The 18,173-nt window shown below is 36.0% G+C and overlaps 2 protein-coding genes across 4 annotated transcripts in view; both read right to left on the bottom strand.

The window, feature by feature from the left end:
* DST (dystonin) overlaps positions 1-18,173 on the bottom strand; it is a 417,658-nt gene that overhangs the window by 67,358 nt on the left and 332,127 nt on the right. For all 3 annotated transcript variants that reach the window (XM_023520357.1, XM_011375009.2, XM_011375010.2), the window contains 6 exons: positions 7,450-7,611; positions 5,810-5,980; positions 3,233-3,399; positions 1,704-1,863; positions 1,163-1,489; positions 559-643 (listed from right to left, as the gene is read on the bottom strand). In XM_023520357.1, the coding sequence (XP_023376125.1) occupies positions 559-643; positions 1,163-1,489; positions 1,704-1,863; positions 3,233-3,399; positions 5,810-5,980; positions 7,450-7,611 (1,072 nt within the window). The remainder of the gene's footprint in view (positions 1-558; positions 644-1,162; positions 1,490-1,703; positions 1,864-3,232; positions 3,400-5,809; positions 5,981-7,449; positions 7,612-18,173) is intronic.
* Positions 7,622-12,817, bottom strand: KIAA0754 (KIAA0754 ortholog). Its single transcript, XM_023520358.1, has one exon. It carries the CDS (start codon positions 12,090-12,092, stop codon positions 10,572-10,574), a length of 1,521 nt encoding a protein of 506 aa, XP_023376126.1. The 5' UTR covers positions 12,093-12,817; the 3' UTR covers positions 7,622-10,571.

The following is an 18,173-nucleotide window of genomic DNA, read 5'->3' as shown; positions in this document are numbered from 1 at the left end:
ATTCCTCCAACTCATAAAGAATGGTACTTGCCCCCATCACGCACATATGCTGAACTGGATATAGTTCAATGAAACTTTCCCGTGGTCACAGAGAATACTAAACCAAGAGAGTTTGTGTCTGTTTTCTTGGTAAGTTTGAGCATGAAGACATAAAGCCTGGGTATAGCTACAGTATATGTCACTGAATGTCATCTATTTTAAAATTAAAAAAAAAAAAAAAAGAACTATCTACAACCTACGTGCTCATCTAGAACAACTGCCTTCCACAAGTGGAAAACTAATGAAACTCCACGTGAGCTTCTCTGACCATCTCCTGTGCCACAGTGCTTTGTGTTATGAGTAATGCAGGCAATTTCACTAAGAACCCAAGTGAGATCATGAGAAAAAAAGTGAGATCATATTCTCACCCCCCTTGATCAGTCTTCAAAGCTTTCTCCAGAATGAAGTCTTGGAGTGGCCCCAAAATTATAAAGTTTTTGTTTCTCTCCCATCCAAAAATATTTTAAAAGCAATACAAAATGCTGACTCCATGATTATTTACTTGAAAAGATATCTCACCTGTTGTCTGTTTAAGTAGTTCTAAACCATTTAGTAATGCCTGATCTACATTTTGTTTTCTGAGCAGTATGTCTTCTTGCAGAACCTAAAATGCAGGTACCATTTTTACGTGGGGGAAAAAAAATTAAATAAGCATTAGCATTAGTCAATATTAGAGGACCTTCATTGGATTTTTATAGAGATATATCTGAGTAAACAGCTCACATTGTCACACATTCATTACTGTTCCCATGTTTCCCCTCCTCTTTCCACCACTGGGACCCATGTCCCAGGTTCGTCTACCATAATTCACAGCACACTCTCCTTTTCAGAAAATATTAAGGGCCCCACGTAGAGATACTGGAGTACTGGTTAATTGTGAGTCTTTGTATACAATGACAAGATAACAAATAAAAAGTGAAAAATCCAGCTATTGGGTAAATTCAATCTCTTTTTTAAAGTAACTTCATTAAAAGTTATCTGTACATATAGGCAGTCTTTTTTTGAGTATATAGATATTCACTGAAATCATAATGAACATAAAATAATAATACGGAAACAAGGAAGACTCAGAAAATAATGACAATCAAAATAAAAAATAAATAAATAAAATAAATCAAAATACCCGAAGTTCAGATTGCTGCTCCCATAGCCCCTCAGTGCTGTAATCCTGGACTGAGAGCTTGCTCAGTTTGCCATGTACTTCATTCAGCCAATTCATCAGCTCAACTTCATCTTCCCCAAAAATCTTAGCATTACATAAGGCCTGCTGGAGCAGCTCAGACCTGCTGTGACTTTTCTCTTGAATCTCAATGTACCACACTTGAGAGGAGTCTAATTTATTCTGCACAGTATCTTTATCCTCCCTGGAGCTCAAAACCTTTAAAGACTGGCCAATGCTAACAGCCTGGTGCAAATGTTTATTGTGATTTATGATGTCATCTTCTAAGGCCTAAATAAAGTTTAACAAAAAAAAAAAAAAAAGAGAAACAAACAGAATGGACAAATAAAAATGAAAACATAAATAGAACAAAAGGATGACATTTGAAATGAATTTAATTTGCAATTACACATAATGCAACAATAATACATAACTCAAATTTATGTCATAAAACCACGAAGGAAATGGAAAACCGAATCTTACTAATGTGTGATGGGTATCTTACTTTGTGCTGTGCAATCTGTTCCTCAAGTTTAGACGCTTGGGTTCCTATGGGCTCAGAGTTCGCCAGCCTCTTTTCTATGGTTGTAAGCCACTCATTCAGTGGTTCTAAGGTTTCATGAAATTGCTGTGCTACCACCGAGATACCTTCCAACTGACGATTCCTAAAAATGTGCCAAGATAAAGGTCATTTAGGGATGAAGAATGTGTGAAACACTCAACAAAAATCTTCACTCACACTCCTGCATTCTATTCTAAACAACTTTTGTAGAAAACATCTGAGGTTAAAATTAAAATCTCTCACATTTAAAGGACACATTAAAATAGGTCTCCTATTAAATAAAACTGAAGTTGAACAACAGACCAGACTCAGGTGCCTCAATCTTATGAAAGTCTTAAGTAACTTGGTTATAATACAACGACAATAACAATAATAACAACAATAGTAATAATAACAGCAGTGATAATAATGATAATAATAGGTAATATTTATTCAACACATTTTAAATATTTTAAAAAGTGGAGAGTATCTCTCATGCAGGCAGGGCACAATGTCCTGGGGGCATTACAGAGAAGGAATAATCTGCTGACACATATTGAAGGTCAACATGAAACTTTTAGCATCCTAGGAGTACCTTATTCTATGGTCCTGGAACTATAATAAATTCTACTCTCTCATTTAAGATTAGTCGAATCCTTTTTTTCACCATTTTAGCTCCAAAGGAGGTAGGGATTTACGGAAATACTCTGTTCAGTGGTTCATCTATTTCCAATCAAACAAGTTTAAGTGGCTTCAGTGGTTCATCTATTTCCAATCAAACAAGTTTAAGTGGCTACACTTCGATGTAGCTACTACTCAAAACTGGTCAATATGGTGCCAATGGAGAGAATGCGGAAATGTAAGAGAGAAGTGTTGAGAGCAAAAGTCCAGTGGAGCCGTGCTCTCGGCTTCCTGGCCTTCAGGTATGTTATAGCACCTTCCACTTGCCTTGTTTCCTAGCTAACTCCTACTTCTCCTTTAAAACGTAGCTTAGCTGTCATTATTCTGCCCCTTGACAAGGTCCTTCCTATGAAACGCTCCCACAGAACTCTGTATTTTTGCTTTGAAATATCACATTTGTCGTTACTTTTCAACTGCTATAAAACTCTACTAGATGGTACCCTATTTGAAGACACTGATGATCTATCCAGCTCATCCCTGTAACCCAAAGCCTAGTTCTGTGCTTGATGTATAGTAGGCAGGCAATAACTATGAAATAAACAAATAAATAAATTACCCCCAAGAAAAATGTTTTTTTTTCCCTCAAAAAAAAGAGTTGGGGTGTATCTGGTGACTACAAGACACTACCCTTAGAAAAATAAGGAGAGAGGTACCCTTGCTATCTATGTTCACACACATGATAAGCATAGGAAAATAACAAGAAAAGTATTACTAAATACAAAATATCAGTATTAAAGCCATTGCTACAATACAAACTCAGTATTAAAGCCATTGCTACTCTTTCAAAAGATTGGAAGTAGTATTTAAGTTACCTTGTTTCAGCTTTACTAAGCAAGGCCTCCCATCTACTATCCAACAGACTTAGTTGTTTCAAAATCTTCACTTTATCTGCGGGTTCTGCTGTGGCAGCAATTTTTTCTCCTTCCCGTTTGATTACCTCCACAGTGGATTTGCGGTCATCTAACAATCTTTGGAGAAGCTTGAGGCAAAACAATAAATACCAAAAAAAAAAAAAAAAAAATCAAAGGAATATTTGTGTCAATATAAAGGAAAATATATTCTAAGTACTTTTGATATGTTACTAAAATACATATTTAAATGGATTCACATACAAAAGGATCTGAAAAATAGGACTTTAAAAATAATGCATTTTGCTTAATGATTCATTACTGTTGCATCCGACATTGTGGTAGGGGCTTTTCATAGTAGGTAAAACGAATATTGATAAGACCACTAAAACCATTATTAATTTTTAATATAAAATTATGAGGTAGAAAGTACTGCTTAGGGTAACTACAGTACAAAATAAGTCTACTACACCGAAAGTGCCAAATCTCCATTATTGTAATGAAACAGGAATGTCCCAAACATTCAACAATGATCTGTCTCATAAGATAAAAAAGATTACTAAAAATCATTACTGTTTTCAAAACCATTTCTGATGTTAAAGAATCTAATATAGAAAGAAAAGGTGAAACTCAAACCAAGTTCAAAAGCTACTGAGACTAAAATTAGAGGCTCCTGGCTCTTTTTACTGGTGAGACTAGCTACTAAAATCCTTCATGAGGATGAAAATTAAAAGAGAACTGCTAATTATTATTTCCAAAAGGAATAGAGGGTGGAACACATCGGAAATCTCCAAAGCTGGATAAATGAGACTAATATTTCAGGATTTAGCAGCAGAAAAAAAAATTTCACTTAATTCTAAGTAAACATTTCGAGAAGCCTGGAATGGAATGTTTGACAGAAGTAGCCAGAAGTCAAGACTGCCTTGCTCTTATGTAATCACAAAAAGTATTTCATGAGCAAGTGCTACGCACAGGTACTGCATTAACAACAATGCGGAAGGCAAAGGTGTATGAAACACTATTTCATTGTTTCCTCAGTCTGATACTGACTGATAGGTTAAAGGTTAAAGAAATGGACAGTTACCCTGAAGTAACAAGCCAGAAGAGTATTTAGGTTACTTTCATTTTGAGATTAAGACCACCAAAGCAGGAGGCAGAGGAACATGTTCAAAAAGGAGAAGAAAAACAGACTGTCTTGATACAGGTTAGAGTCATTATAAAATCAAAGCCTAACAAGTGGTTTAGGCTGTTAAGGAAACTAATTAAGCGGATTACTTTTGATAACCTTTAATAAATTTCTAGCAATTAAGAAAGCAAAATCAGCACATAGGTTTTGTTGCTAAGCATAACCATTAACTCCGGGAGAATTAGGAAGGTTTAAATTAAATTGTGAATGGCAGCAGTTATATTATTATGAATAATATGTAACACTTTAATATTATTAGAGTCTATATGTTATATATTATTTTACCACATATGTAATATATATTATTCAAAAATCACACAAATGCAAGGTGTTTCCTGCGATGTCTCTTTAATTCTTCCTTCTAAATCCATTTCTAATAGGTTAATTTTCCAATATACTGAAGTCTTCAAAGAATTTTTAGATAGTACTGAACATCAAAATTAACTTATTAAGCCTCTTAATCCATTCCCTTCTTTTTAAAGTTTCACACAGGAGAAACCTTCCTAATGTGCTGTTTTCTAGGCCCCTCCCATAGGTCTTTTCAAGTCATGGCTGATATATTAGTACTGAAAACATCACTTAATGCTTCCTAACTGACCGCTACCACCAGGAGTACAAAACTGTATGTGTGGCCCCAAGTAGTTATCATCCCTCTAACGAGTATGCCTTTTCAACTTGGTCCTGTATTAATAGTGTTGAAAGACACACCATCATATTCTTTAGCACATGTGAATCAAATATATTTGCCTCTTTAGTATAGGTTGAACCTTAAGAAACTGCCCAAATTTAATCTATGAAAAAGGCACTTTCAAATGGATCAACCTAATGTAAAAGGTGACAATGATATTTCTGTCCAAAGTCACCTTTTCAGAGAGTGAGGTCTTCCTTCCTTGACTACTCTATATAAAATTACACACACATACACACACACACACACACACAAACACACATACCCTCCACTCTAGCACTTCCTGTTCTCCATTCTTGCTATCAATTCCTAATTTCTACCTCCCATCCGTGCTTTATTTATCACTTGATAACTTATCACAGTTTACTTATTTACTTTGTTTATTGTTTCTCTCTCCCTACTCCTCCTTTCCCTCTAAACCTTATACTCAGTGAGGAATTTTTATCTCTTTTATTCAGTGATATATCTCCAGCACCTGGAACAATGCCTGATCCTTGGCAGATGTTCCATAAATATTTGTTGAAGGAACAACAAAATAATGTCTACAGCATCGATAACCAGTTAACTAGGATATCTAATTTATACAAATAAAGAGTCATAAGGTAAATTTTTATTCTCATTATTAAGACTGAACATTAAATACAATACAAAAGCGTCACTAACTTACCTTTTGCTCTTGTATCTGGGCCTTCACCACTTTGAATTCAGCCGAAGGTGGTTTCTGATTGGCCACGAGCTCCTCGGTGTCCACCATCCAGCTGAGCAGGGACTCCAAAGCATCCTGGAACCTCCCACAATGCAGCAGGGCCTCCTGCAGCTGGGCTGCTCGCTGAGCCACCTGTAAAGTTCCAGTTGTTCCAACTTATTTACTTGCTTTTCACGTTTACCTTCCCATTTAGTCACCAATTTTCATTTCATTTAAAATTTTCTCAAAGCATTGATAGGGGTAGAAAAGAGTCATACTTTAGCTAAAGTAAGCCAAACGGTCAATGTAAAAAACAAAAATCTTTGAGATTTTGGAAATATCCAATGCATTTATAATTAACAATGAATGATTCCCATATTTTAAGGTTATCGAAAGAAACAACACATTAGTCATTTTATCATTATCCCTGGAATTCATTTTTATTTCCTAATGATGAATATCAGGGATAATGATAAAAAAAAAAAGACTAAGATTTTAAAAAACTATTATAACAGAGAGAATCAGAATTATGTTTCACTAGGTAAAATACCTATAAAGTATCTAATTAAATTCTGCTAGCTCCAAGCTTTGAGTCCTTTTTTAACAGACTAGGGTCTTTGTCTTCTAGTCAATGGAGTCTCTGTGTCCTACAAAGACATATCCTATTGCCCGTCTCATAGATCTTTTTAGACTAAAAAAGTAGTTGGCAAGACATTTTGAGCACTATGGAACATATTTTCACCTGACCCTGCATTCTAATTGTTTTTGAAGAGCACTACAATATGAATCAGACTTTAAAGAATGTTAAACGCAGGTCTGAGACCTGGAAATGTTTAAGATTTCAATGCAATGAAAATTTGTACAAGAATAATAACCACCACCACCAGATAAGCACAGCCATTCAATACTAATTTTCTGATAATTTACGTCACGTGAAGATCTGCCATTGTGTGTCAGCATTATCTCTTTAAGATATCAGAGCATTATTTTCCAGTGTTTTCCCTCATGGATATTTTTTAAAAGGTAAGATCTACATCTTATAAGTAATATAATATTTGGAGTTAATGGTCTATAATGAGGGTGGCAAACCCTTAGTCCAGGGCTGACAGAGAAACACAGTTGCTTTCACTTGCACAGTGTGATCTATTTATTATACAGTGTGAAATTAGTTGCTGATATTTAAAAGATTCCATATAACAAGTGTGATTTCCAGTTGTTTTTATTTTTATGGCAAATATTCTTTTTGACAATAGTAAACCTAGACCGCCTACATGGCAATGATTTGTTGGAGCTAAGCAGCTATGGTACCTTTTTAGAGGTGTGTATGCTCTCTCAATGTAGGTCAATGGCATGGGCCACCTGCCAACACACCTGCACTATTGTGTTTCCATCAAAATCGAGATAATGACAGGGAGAGGTGATGTTTCACCCAGCTTGTTTCTTTCATTTATGCTCCCTACTGAGCTCTGTGGGCATCCGAGTTTGGGCTATCCAGTTTACAGGAATATAGAAAAGTAGGCATGTTTAGGGAAGTTTGGCTACTGTAAGTATGATTAGTGGTCACATAAATGCTAGTGAATAATAAAGAAGAGAAATGACAATGAAGGGGATGAGAAAATTACCTTCTTATTAAGAGTCTTCCACCTTGTGTTGACATCATCCAGGTCATGCTCCAAACCCTGGGTGCTGGTGCTTTTAGCAGCACTCTGTATAAGGCCTTGACCTAACCAGTTTACATCTTGCTGTTTAACCTGCAAGGGTTCGATCTCCTCTTTTTGGAATACCTGCAGTTGGAAGGGCAATAATAATATGAATTATATTACCTAACAACCACCAAATACAAAAACAAACATCTGTTCAATTATCAAGTATCAATTATTAGAGGTGAAGATAATTTTTGTCACCTATTCATATGTCATAGCTGCCTTATTAATAATAGTAAGAAATTAAACTAAATATAAATACATAACACTTATTATCAAAAACATTCAGTAATATTAAAGAATGATTTTCTAAGTACATTTAATCAGATTACCTATAAAACCAAGAAAACAGTACATGTGTTCCTTCCTTTCTTGTGCACTAGAAATTTCCTATCATTTCAATTTAACTCTAGTAAAAAAATGTATGAGAAATGCTAAGGAGCAAAACTATAAGATGGACCCAAGATGAGCCTTGCTACTAGGCATGGATTTTTATATGCTCTTCTAAGGATAGCTGCCATTAGCCAACAATCGAAGTTTGAGACTCAAATTGGAAATGAGAATCATTGACAAGATAATGAGGTTAGCAAAGAGGCCAATCTATGGCTTGCCAGAGGGGCCAAAATGCAGCAATAGGAAAAGAAAAATGATATAGGCACGCGCTGCAATAGTTTGGATCCCTACATATCTAGCCCCCTAAATATCAAGATGCTGATGGACTCGCAAGAGGCATGGAGACCTCACCCACTGAATACGATCATACATGCCACCAGCACAGCAATTCTGGTTACAATTTGGTCACTGCCTGCACTGTCAGCAGTTTTCCAGCACTCCCTCCCGACTCTCCATCCCATCCAATATATGGTCCCCGGTTGCCTGTAACTGTCAAAAGATCTAATGTATTAGAGTAAAATGCAAGTTCCATAAGAGCAGAAATTTCTCTTTTCCTTATAGCAGTTCCATTCCCTGGGCCTACCATAGTACCTCACATGTATTATGTACCTGATAATTATTTGCCAAGTGAATATCGTCAGTATAGAAAAATTATATTTATATCTTGGGGTAGATGACATCAATCCCACTACAGATAATAGTGGGGGTTGATCAACTCTGTCACAGATGATATGAATGTTTTTGTTTTTTTTTTTTTAATGTAGGAATTGAAGGAAGCCATAAAGAAAATAAATTAATTTAACTAAGGAAGGAAAATTTCAGCTAGATAAGGTAAGACAAGGTTTGAGGTCCTGAGCCATTATACTATAGGGCACTATATAAATATATCAATAATCCAAGTGAATAAATAGTTAAACAGAATATATAAAAACATAATAAAGGCAAATATCAAAACAGTACTTAAGAAAAAATTATAGGCACAGTATGGAAAATATTTCTGGAAAATGTAGAGGCTATAAGAGACAAACTCTCCAGACTCTGGCCTAAGGCCTAGCAAGCAGCATACTCCTGTGTCACTGTATAAATGAGTAAATTAAGGAAGAGCAAACAAATAAATGACCGTTTCTTCTCAAAGTCCCCTCCTAACTAAAAGTCTAAATTCCCTCTATAGAAAATCTATATAGACAATTCCCACACTGGCTAATTGTTTCTATATAACAATGCTAAATATAAAAAGTCAACCACACATCAACCAAAGAAATTATAAGAATTCCCTCAAATCATTGAGGTAAGAAAAACATAAGTTTTCACAATTTTTTAAAAGGCATTAATTTACTTAATAAAGCAGCATATATTGCAGCAAGGTGGTGAAAATAGAATTTGGTACTGAATTATAGTTCTATTTCTTTTCTTTACCACTTTCTGAGTTACTACTTGCAGGAACTAACAGCTGTGAATATGTTTTACTAACAAAAAAAGGAATGTGTTGAGGGGAGAGGAACTGCTACATTCTTAATTCCAAGAACTTGTCTGGTATATAAGGATTCATGGAAAAGTTCTATTCTCCCTCTCAGATAATTTTCAGGACACACACACACACACACACACACACACACACACTAACCTAATGTCCTAGTAAATTGCCTTAACCTCTGATCTTGGTTTTTAAGGAAGTTAATTTTAGGGTTGAGTATCAGAGTAGGTCTAGGTGAGTCTGTGGTAATTTTCTAAAGTGCTACAGAAAAACTACTAAGGGTTAAAAAAGATAACTACTAAAGAATCTATATAGGCCTAAGAGTTTAATTGCTTTTTACAAATAAACTGCAAAATCCTTTACACTAAGAAACATACTTTGCCAAGCTTTTAAACTAACATGCCATTTAATGCACGCTCAAGGAAAGTGCATTGCTGGTCAGAGCAATTATCTCATAGACTGAAAAGAGGAACTTTTCTGATATTATCCAAATTTCTTATCTCTCAGTGGTAACAAAATACCTATCAAGAGAGACTTTCCCTCAATTTAATACATAAGCACACAAACACAGAAACGCTTAAAATAAAATAAAATTATCTCTAAGGCAAAGTTTACCAGAAGAGCTTGGTGAAAGTACCAAAATAGCTGAACTTCAATCTAAGCGGGAAGAAAAGAATTACAGGCTTGACAAACAACCTCTACTTATTACAAGGCTGTACCCTTTACTTTCTTACCTCATTCGCCACTCACAAAAAGTTAGGAACTACCATGACTGCAAAATACAGCACAATAACTTCTCTACTTCCACATGCAGAGCTACTGAGAGAAAATTTTCAGCACATCTTAAAACGTCCTTAATTTGAGTAGAGTACTTCACAGACCACAACAATATAATATTGTGTTTGTACCTTCATGACTAAGCCTGCTCAAGCTTAATAAATCCACTATAACTGCCCTTAAATGGCAGTGTCTTAAACCACAATGTGTGTAAAAGCCAAACGTTAACATAAGTTCACAGTGGAGGCACTCTAAATGAAGGGAAACAGTCTTCATCTGCACAATCAATAACAGGACTCTTAAACAGCTGGGAATAATCATTCTCCTCAAAAACGGTCCCTAATTAATTCATGAAAATGATCAACTTATCAATATCTGGCATCTTGTAGAGTACTAGTCAAACCCCCAAAATAAAAGACTGCTCTTGATCATCACTAGAAGCACTAGTGACCACTTTTGAACAGAAGCACAAACTTTCGGCATTACAGAGTTTCACATTTCCATTAGTTACCTGAACTGACTGAAAGCCATTACAGACTGTGTCCGATATTCCTGCCTGGACCCTTGTTTTTCTGGGAGCTGCTTTCTTTCTTATTGGTATGAATTTCGGGGAGCACTTCATATGGATCACCTCCATCTCCTGGGCAGAAAGGGGAGCCTCCACCTCCTCTTTAGATGCAATGCTGGATTCTTCTGAATTGCATTGTGTCAACAATGTCACATTTTCTATTAAACTTGTTCTACCACAATGTACATCGTTTCCCCTCGGATCTGAATGCGAGAGATCTAAACCCTCAGGAGAATCTTCCATAAATTCCCTACTTTGTGCTGTGATTTGGAATTCTCCCGGTCCATATGTTTTCCCTTCTTCTCCAGGGTTAGAAATACACTCATTTTCTCCATCTCTTGGCATAATTAACGGATCATACTTAACAGTGCTCTCTTTCAAATCATTCTGCAGGCAGCAGTTTTCACCATGGATTTCCCTTGGACCATTTACACGTTTTATTTCTTCTAGTGGAGAAACATCATGTAAAATCATTTTGACGTTTTCATCAGGGTGGGCACTTCTACACGAAAGCAATGGGATTTTCTGTTCGCTAATAGAATTGACAGAAAAAAATGGTCTATATTGTTCTGCTATATGAATATCTTCAGTGGGAGACAAGCTTCTAATTCGTGACTGGTCTCCAGTTAAAATGCCCTGTTTTTCTTCCCTCTCTGCTGGAGGGCTACATAAACCAGAGTCATCTTCCTCTGATGTGAGAGAATTAGTCCCCCATCTGCACTTGCTGGCCTTGGTAACAGCATCTGACATATCAGTAGGTTCAACAAAAGAGCTTTCACTTTTGTTTGCATAATCCATAAAATTGGCTGGGACAAACATTCGCCATGACCGTCTATGCTCTTTCTTTTCTGCATGAGATTTGGCTTTGGGTAATGCTGTGGTTCGAATGATATCGCTATTTAGTTTGAGCGCATCAAAGATCATTTTTTCATCTAGTTTGTTAGCTTCACGACCTCTTAGCTCAAACACACTGGAAGAAGCAAGGGCACCGTTGGAGCATAAAGAACTAACATCCAGTGTTCTGTGACTGTAGGGTAAAGTCCGATCTGTAAAATGCCTGGACGACAGGCTACCTTTCGAACCAGAGTCTATCTGTTCATTCAGTCTAACAGTATCGTAGATTGACCGCTGTGGGACATAACAGTCTTCAATATTTAGGTCCTCCTCTTCTTCACCCTTCCCTACACATGGGGGATTCTGACGTAAACAGTCTGGTCTGCTGAGGGGCTTCCCCATTTTGTAGACAGTTAAAGCAAATATCGCAGCTCTTGACACAGAAAATGAGAAATAAGATAAAGCATCTTTCAAAAAAGTATACTTCTGAACAGAGCTATAAAGTGTCTTTAGCATAAAGACACATGCTCAAATAATGTATGCAGTAATATATGAGGTCTTTAAGGTCATCATCAGTGCATAAGCCTAAATGCAACTATCCTTTTATCTGGTAGTTTTCAGAATGATTCTAAAAAATAAAGTGCATCAAGGACACAGAACAGAAATCTCCTTCCTCCCCCTTCCCCAGCCCCGAAAATTCCCTTTCACATACTCCAAAACAGAGAAAAAAACAAACACACACTTAACAGTGGCTCAAACACTCAGAACATTCCATTGTCAGTCCATTTCCCTTTTTAGTCTAATTTTGCATCTGAGATTTCCAGATTAAAATTTCCAAATGAGCAAGCATTTTAACAGGCTCAATGTTAATTTAGGCAGAGCTCTGGTTAACTGTAATCCACTTAAAGATGGCTTGCAAAACTTCATCTCCTTTATAAATAAACCATGCTTTAGAAACTTAAAAGACAAACACCGGGACCATATATTGTTCAGATCAAGGCACAAAACAAATCTTCAGAGAAAAATGAGTCTAATGCTGTAAGAAAGTTAAAATTTTCTTCTACTTTTCTGGGGAGTAGCTATAAATAATCTTGATTCAAAAGGCAGTTTTTCTTCCCATATTAAGCTTCTTTGAGGCTAGTCAGAACTACCCAAAGGAAAAAAAAATTCGACTTTTGGACAGCCAGGCCAGTACAATCCAGCAACTGTTTAAAGTAAACAGAAAGCATGGTGTTCTATAAACTCTCTTAAAAAAAAAAAAAAAAAAAAGCCGTTTCCAAAGTCTTATCTGATCCTCCTTAAGAAGGCTTATTCCACCTGAGGCAATTGCAGCAAAAGAAGAGCTCCGGGTTTCCTTTAAGGCACAGGCAGCGTCATTCACATTCAGCTGAAAACCGAGACTACTCTATCCTTTGAAATTGACCAACAGTGGCCGCAGTTGGGTTTTCATGTTAGCTACAGCTGGAGACAGGCAGAGGTGGCGGCAGAGGAGGCAGAAAAGGAACTCCAGCAGGGACCTCCTGCGCTGTCCCCAGCTCCTCAAGGCAGTAGTCCCAGGCAGGGCAGGCATCCTCCCAAGCCAGGGCGCTTCCAGCAATGCCCTCTCTCTTTAGGCAACATCTGCTCGGTCCCTTCGCCCGCGGAGCGCTCCGGGCGCGCAGCTCTCTATCACTTCGCTGCTACGCCCTCCCGTGACTTTACTTCGCAGTCATCTTTTCTTTGACTCCTTGCCTCTTCTCAGAGCCGGCGAGCTGTTTCAGGGGGAGGTACCTAGAGGCCGAGAGGCTGCAGTGCAACAGCTTGGTGGTGACATCAGCGCAAATCAGACCCACTGGGGAGAGGGGCAGCTCGAGTTCAGAGATCGCCGAAAGCTCACCACCTAGTTCAAAATAGGAAGGGATAGGAAGGGCTTGCAGAGGCAGAATCTGACACCAGGAACTCTGCGAAGAAATCATTCTGTGAACGTCTGGTGATCGCGCTCATTTGAATATTAAATGGAGAGGAAAAGAGATACACAGGTCCCTATCCTTCAGTTGAAAGCACAGTCTCTTACACTGCAGTTGCAGACTCTGTTTAAGTAGTATCTGCCCTGCGAAGTGCGGATCGCTTTGAAGTAGTGTTGTGTCATTCCTTTTTAAAACCCAAGTTCGAGTCTGTTTTCCAGAGTAAATTATTCCTATGGCAGGGAGCCCTGAGCACCGCTGACATGAATATTAGTAGTTACTAATAACCATGCAGTCCTCTTGAGGTTAAGGCAAGGCCCAGACAAAGATCAAGGGCAGTAAGTGACTCCAGATATTTCCTAAACAAAATCACATGCACAGATTTTTAACTATTGAACACTCTTTGAAAATACTATTTGAAAATAAATCCAGCGAGCCAAGCCTTAACCTTTTTGGAAAAAAATTAATAGCTTTATTTAAATAAAAGAAAGTCTATCCATCTTTTATTTTATAAAATAAGCAACACTGCCAGAATAGCAGATAGATTTACAAGTGAGGGCAGATTATTTTTTCTCAATCTTGCAAAATAATCATTTGAACATAGATAAAATTGCACTGACCCCAAGTGAAGAAGGCACCTGTAATAAAAACAACTTTATATGTTCTCTGGCGCTTTTACAGAAAAGATGTGGGAGAGAACTTTTGTACCTTTAATAAGAAAATATTATTCCAATATTATTTTTATAAACCTAAAAATTAAAAAAATCTATCCATAACCAGAACTCTGTAAGTAACATATCCACTCAATAGTTATTAGATAGAACTCAGTATGTGGTCATGAAGTTGGAAAAAATATATACATAGCCATCTATAAAGAAAAAAAAGTGTGTATATATATATATATGTATATATATATATATATATATATATACACACACATATACATACACACACACACACACACACACACACCCAGCAACAACACAATATCAATGACCATTTTCCACAGACAAGAAGTGAAATATTTCAACAAGCACTTGATCCTGTGGTGGTCAAGCACACAGGCCATGCTAATAATAAGAGAAGGAAAAACATGCACACAAGTTACCATGGCTGAAAAGTGGATTGGGCACTAGGCCAGGAATCAGTGGAGACTGAAAATTTTACTCACAACTGCTACTATCTTGACTTGTAAGCCTGGAAAGCTACTTATTCATGGCAATATTAAAATTCCCATGAAATGCGGATGAGTGCCTTTCTTTAAACATTAAGATCTTCATAGAACTTTTCATAGGAATGGCTCTAATTCAGTCCACCATAGCCTCTAACTCTGAATCATTAGCACGATATTATTCTAACCTTATGTAAAGCCAAGAAGAGCAACGTGTAACCTCACATTTCAGGTGGTTGGTACAGTTTTAAAACTACGAAGATAATTCATTCATAAATTCAACTGTTCATCAGATAGTGCTCACTGTCTGCCAAACACCATGGTACAACACTGGCAAAACAATGGAAAATAGAGATGATGTGCCACTGTCCCTACACAACATACAGGACAATGGAGAGTAAGGATGAGAAAATAGGCACGATACAGTTTGGAAGGAGGGAGTGCTATGGGAAAATGCTGTCCAGTTGATTATGTTTAAGTATATATGCCATTAACTGAATAAGTGAATTTCTATTTTATTAAACTGATTTCAGCTAATTCTATAAATGATATATTCTGATTCAAGTTAAAATTTGTACTATTTATATTGCTATTTATAACAATAACTTATATATACATATATCTTGTTACTTGAATTCACAGTCCAAAGGTGTATCAAAATAAGATAAAAGAACTCATATTTGGAGCAGAACTGAACTGATTTGTCTTTTCCTCCCAAATTTGGTTTATACGGCCACTCTAAATGTTATAGTGTCTAATGGTAATAAAATCAAGATATATTAAATTGTGTTAAATATTAATCATGATAGCTAGATCTGTCACATTTTCATGAAAGAAATATACGAAAAATAAAATGAGCGGTTTTTCTGAAAAATCGTCAACACTATTATTTCATACAATGTTAAATGTTCTCAAAACATTACTTACTTTACATAGCCTACTAGAAGACAGCTAAAGTATCTTCTAAAGGCAGATGATTTTGGAAAAGTGCACAAATACTAATTGAATTATAAGCAAAATAGTTCCACTTTCTCATTTTATATTTCTAAATCTTTAAAAAGGGAAGTTCTTGAAAAATCTTATCACTAAGTGTAACAATCCACTTCACCAGAAAGTTAAGTCTAATTTTATTAACTGAAACATGTAGTTTTTAGAGCTGAAAGATAGGAGATATTAAGAAATTCAATATGTAATAAGTAGAAAATGTCTCTGTGAATAAATGGAACATTATCCATGAAAACTGACAAAAATATCCTTTTGGCCCGATAGCTCTCAAAATCTGTATTAGAGGCCAAACAAGAGGTATGTTTTGTTTTTGTTTTTGTTTTTGTTTTTTACTGTGAGTACAAAAATAGATCTTAGAAGCAAAAATTTCTATTATTCTTTCTAAAACAGGCTGCTAGCTAATGAAAACTGAAAACACCTTATATTTTTAGTTTTCAAACTAATAAACTCACATAAATGGCAAAAGGGTTTTTGAGGATATTCATCAGACGAATATATAATAGCTACTTATTTCAGTGGAAAATAGTTTATATTTAATAGAAAGTAGGCTATTCAGACCCCACCACGAGAGCATACAAACCAAAAACACTTGATAAATTCATTGTCTGATCTTGACAGGAAATATCTTTAATAAGCACTTGCTATTCTTCTGGTAAAGTGCTACTATACTAAAACTACATTTTTCCCCCATCTTCAATATGGTATTCAGGTGACGGTGGATAAAAAATATTCTGTGCAATAGAAAATGATTCTATAGGTAAACATTAATTGAAATATATGCATATGTGTGTATATACATATATCTATAACTTCTAAAAGTTGATTTTTTTAAAAAAGAAAGCTATCCAGCAAGTAAAACAAATACTCTTGTTAATGACACCACTGAATTTCTTTCAGAGTAACAAAAATCAAAACCAAGCAAAACCTGAAAACATGCCTCATATTAAAACACTGACAAAAGAAATAAAGTAATCTTGAAATTAAGACAAAGATACAAGAGGAACAGGATGTAAGCACAGACATATACTAGGGGGTAGCGTGGTTCTTGAACATCTCCAAAAGCTTTTCACTTAATTTACAATCACAGCTTTTACCTATTCTCAGCTATTATTTAATGAATGAGCAGAGATCTAGATAAACATTTGAAAAAACTTACCAGTCAAATTTTCTTATCAGAAAACCAACGTATAATTTCATAACAACAAAGCAAATTCTCCTGTCTCTCTCACATACAGACACATACACACCTTCAAGCAACTTTCCGCATTAAATAAATTATGTAGGTATCCTTTCATCTAAGAGAGGCCTATGATAATGACAGTGGGTGCTACAGTTTGGTGCTTTTTGGAGGATCTCTTTCAAATGGTAATATAGTATTATCCTATTAACAAAAATAATAATAAAAAGTTCAGTTTAAGCTGGAACTGCCCTCGGACCAATCCATTTTCATTCCTCAATCTTAAATGAAGCAATAGAAGTTAAGAGAGGCTATGTAACAAAGTCACGTTAGTTAGCAACAAAAGTAGAAAGAAAACCCACATTGTCAAGTTCCCTTTTGACAGCCCTTTCAGAACAGTATGGTATGTGTATTGCCCGTGTCATGTAGGAAAGAGGGCACCCCTCTGTTATGCCTCATCTGTGTAGGCAACAAATGAGTGAGGTATTACTAATACTACACAGCATATCAACTCCAACTCTTAGGAGCTTGGCAGGGCTCTGCTTCCGTAGCGCTTCTCTCTTTACCATCATGTGATATTCTTTCTTCCTAAAATCTTAAATGCCACTTTGATGTGACTGATTAAATAATGTGACCTTCCTATAAAGCCCATACATCAAATCATAGCTTCTGAGTGAAAATACTTTCACCTTTGAAAATACTAGAGGAAAGTATCACACAACCTCCTCGCTAATATGCTCTCATTAACAAAAGTTCAGTCTAGTAAGAATTTTTTCCTTAACAAAAGCCTCTTCTGCAACGGCTTTGTTTAATTTTGCCTTGGTCTCAACAAAAATGAAGAACAATTCATCATCAACCTCTACGTAAAAGCATGGGCACATTGAAAAACCACTATTAAAGCATTCTTTGGACAGTTTAATTTTATCTTTTTAAAAATGGTGACAATGCAGAGTTTGTTTTAGGATCATCTGATAAATATCTTAATAAGATATATGCAAAGTAATTTATTTCAGCAATACTATTTACAAATAGTGCTCAGACTGCCTGGCTTCTCTTCTCTCCAGATACTGGGCATTTTGGTTTACTCAAAATTCAAATTATGGTGCCGAGGTTAAACAATGTCTTCACCTGGACCAGAGAAAATTTATTACAGTATAATTAGGCATGTGTCTGGTCTTTGTCTGTGGTTTCGACTTGGCCTGAAAATATTCTGCTCTATAAAGTGATATTTTCATTTTGAAAATAAAAAATATATATATCTTCGGTTCAAAGAGACTTGTACCAGTGATGTGCTTATTTGT

Source organism: Pteropus vampyrus, unplaced genomic scaffold (genome assembly GCF_000151845.1).
Source record: "Pteropus vampyrus isolate Shadow unplaced genomic scaffold, Pvam_2.0 Scaffold260, whole genome shotgun sequence".
NCBI classification, from domain to species: Eukaryota; Metazoa; Chordata; class Mammalia; order Chiroptera; family Pteropodidae; genus Pteropus; species Pteropus vampyrus.
The sequence above is the reverse complement of the archived record's forward strand: the minus strand, read 5'-3'. Positions and strand labels throughout refer to the sequence as shown.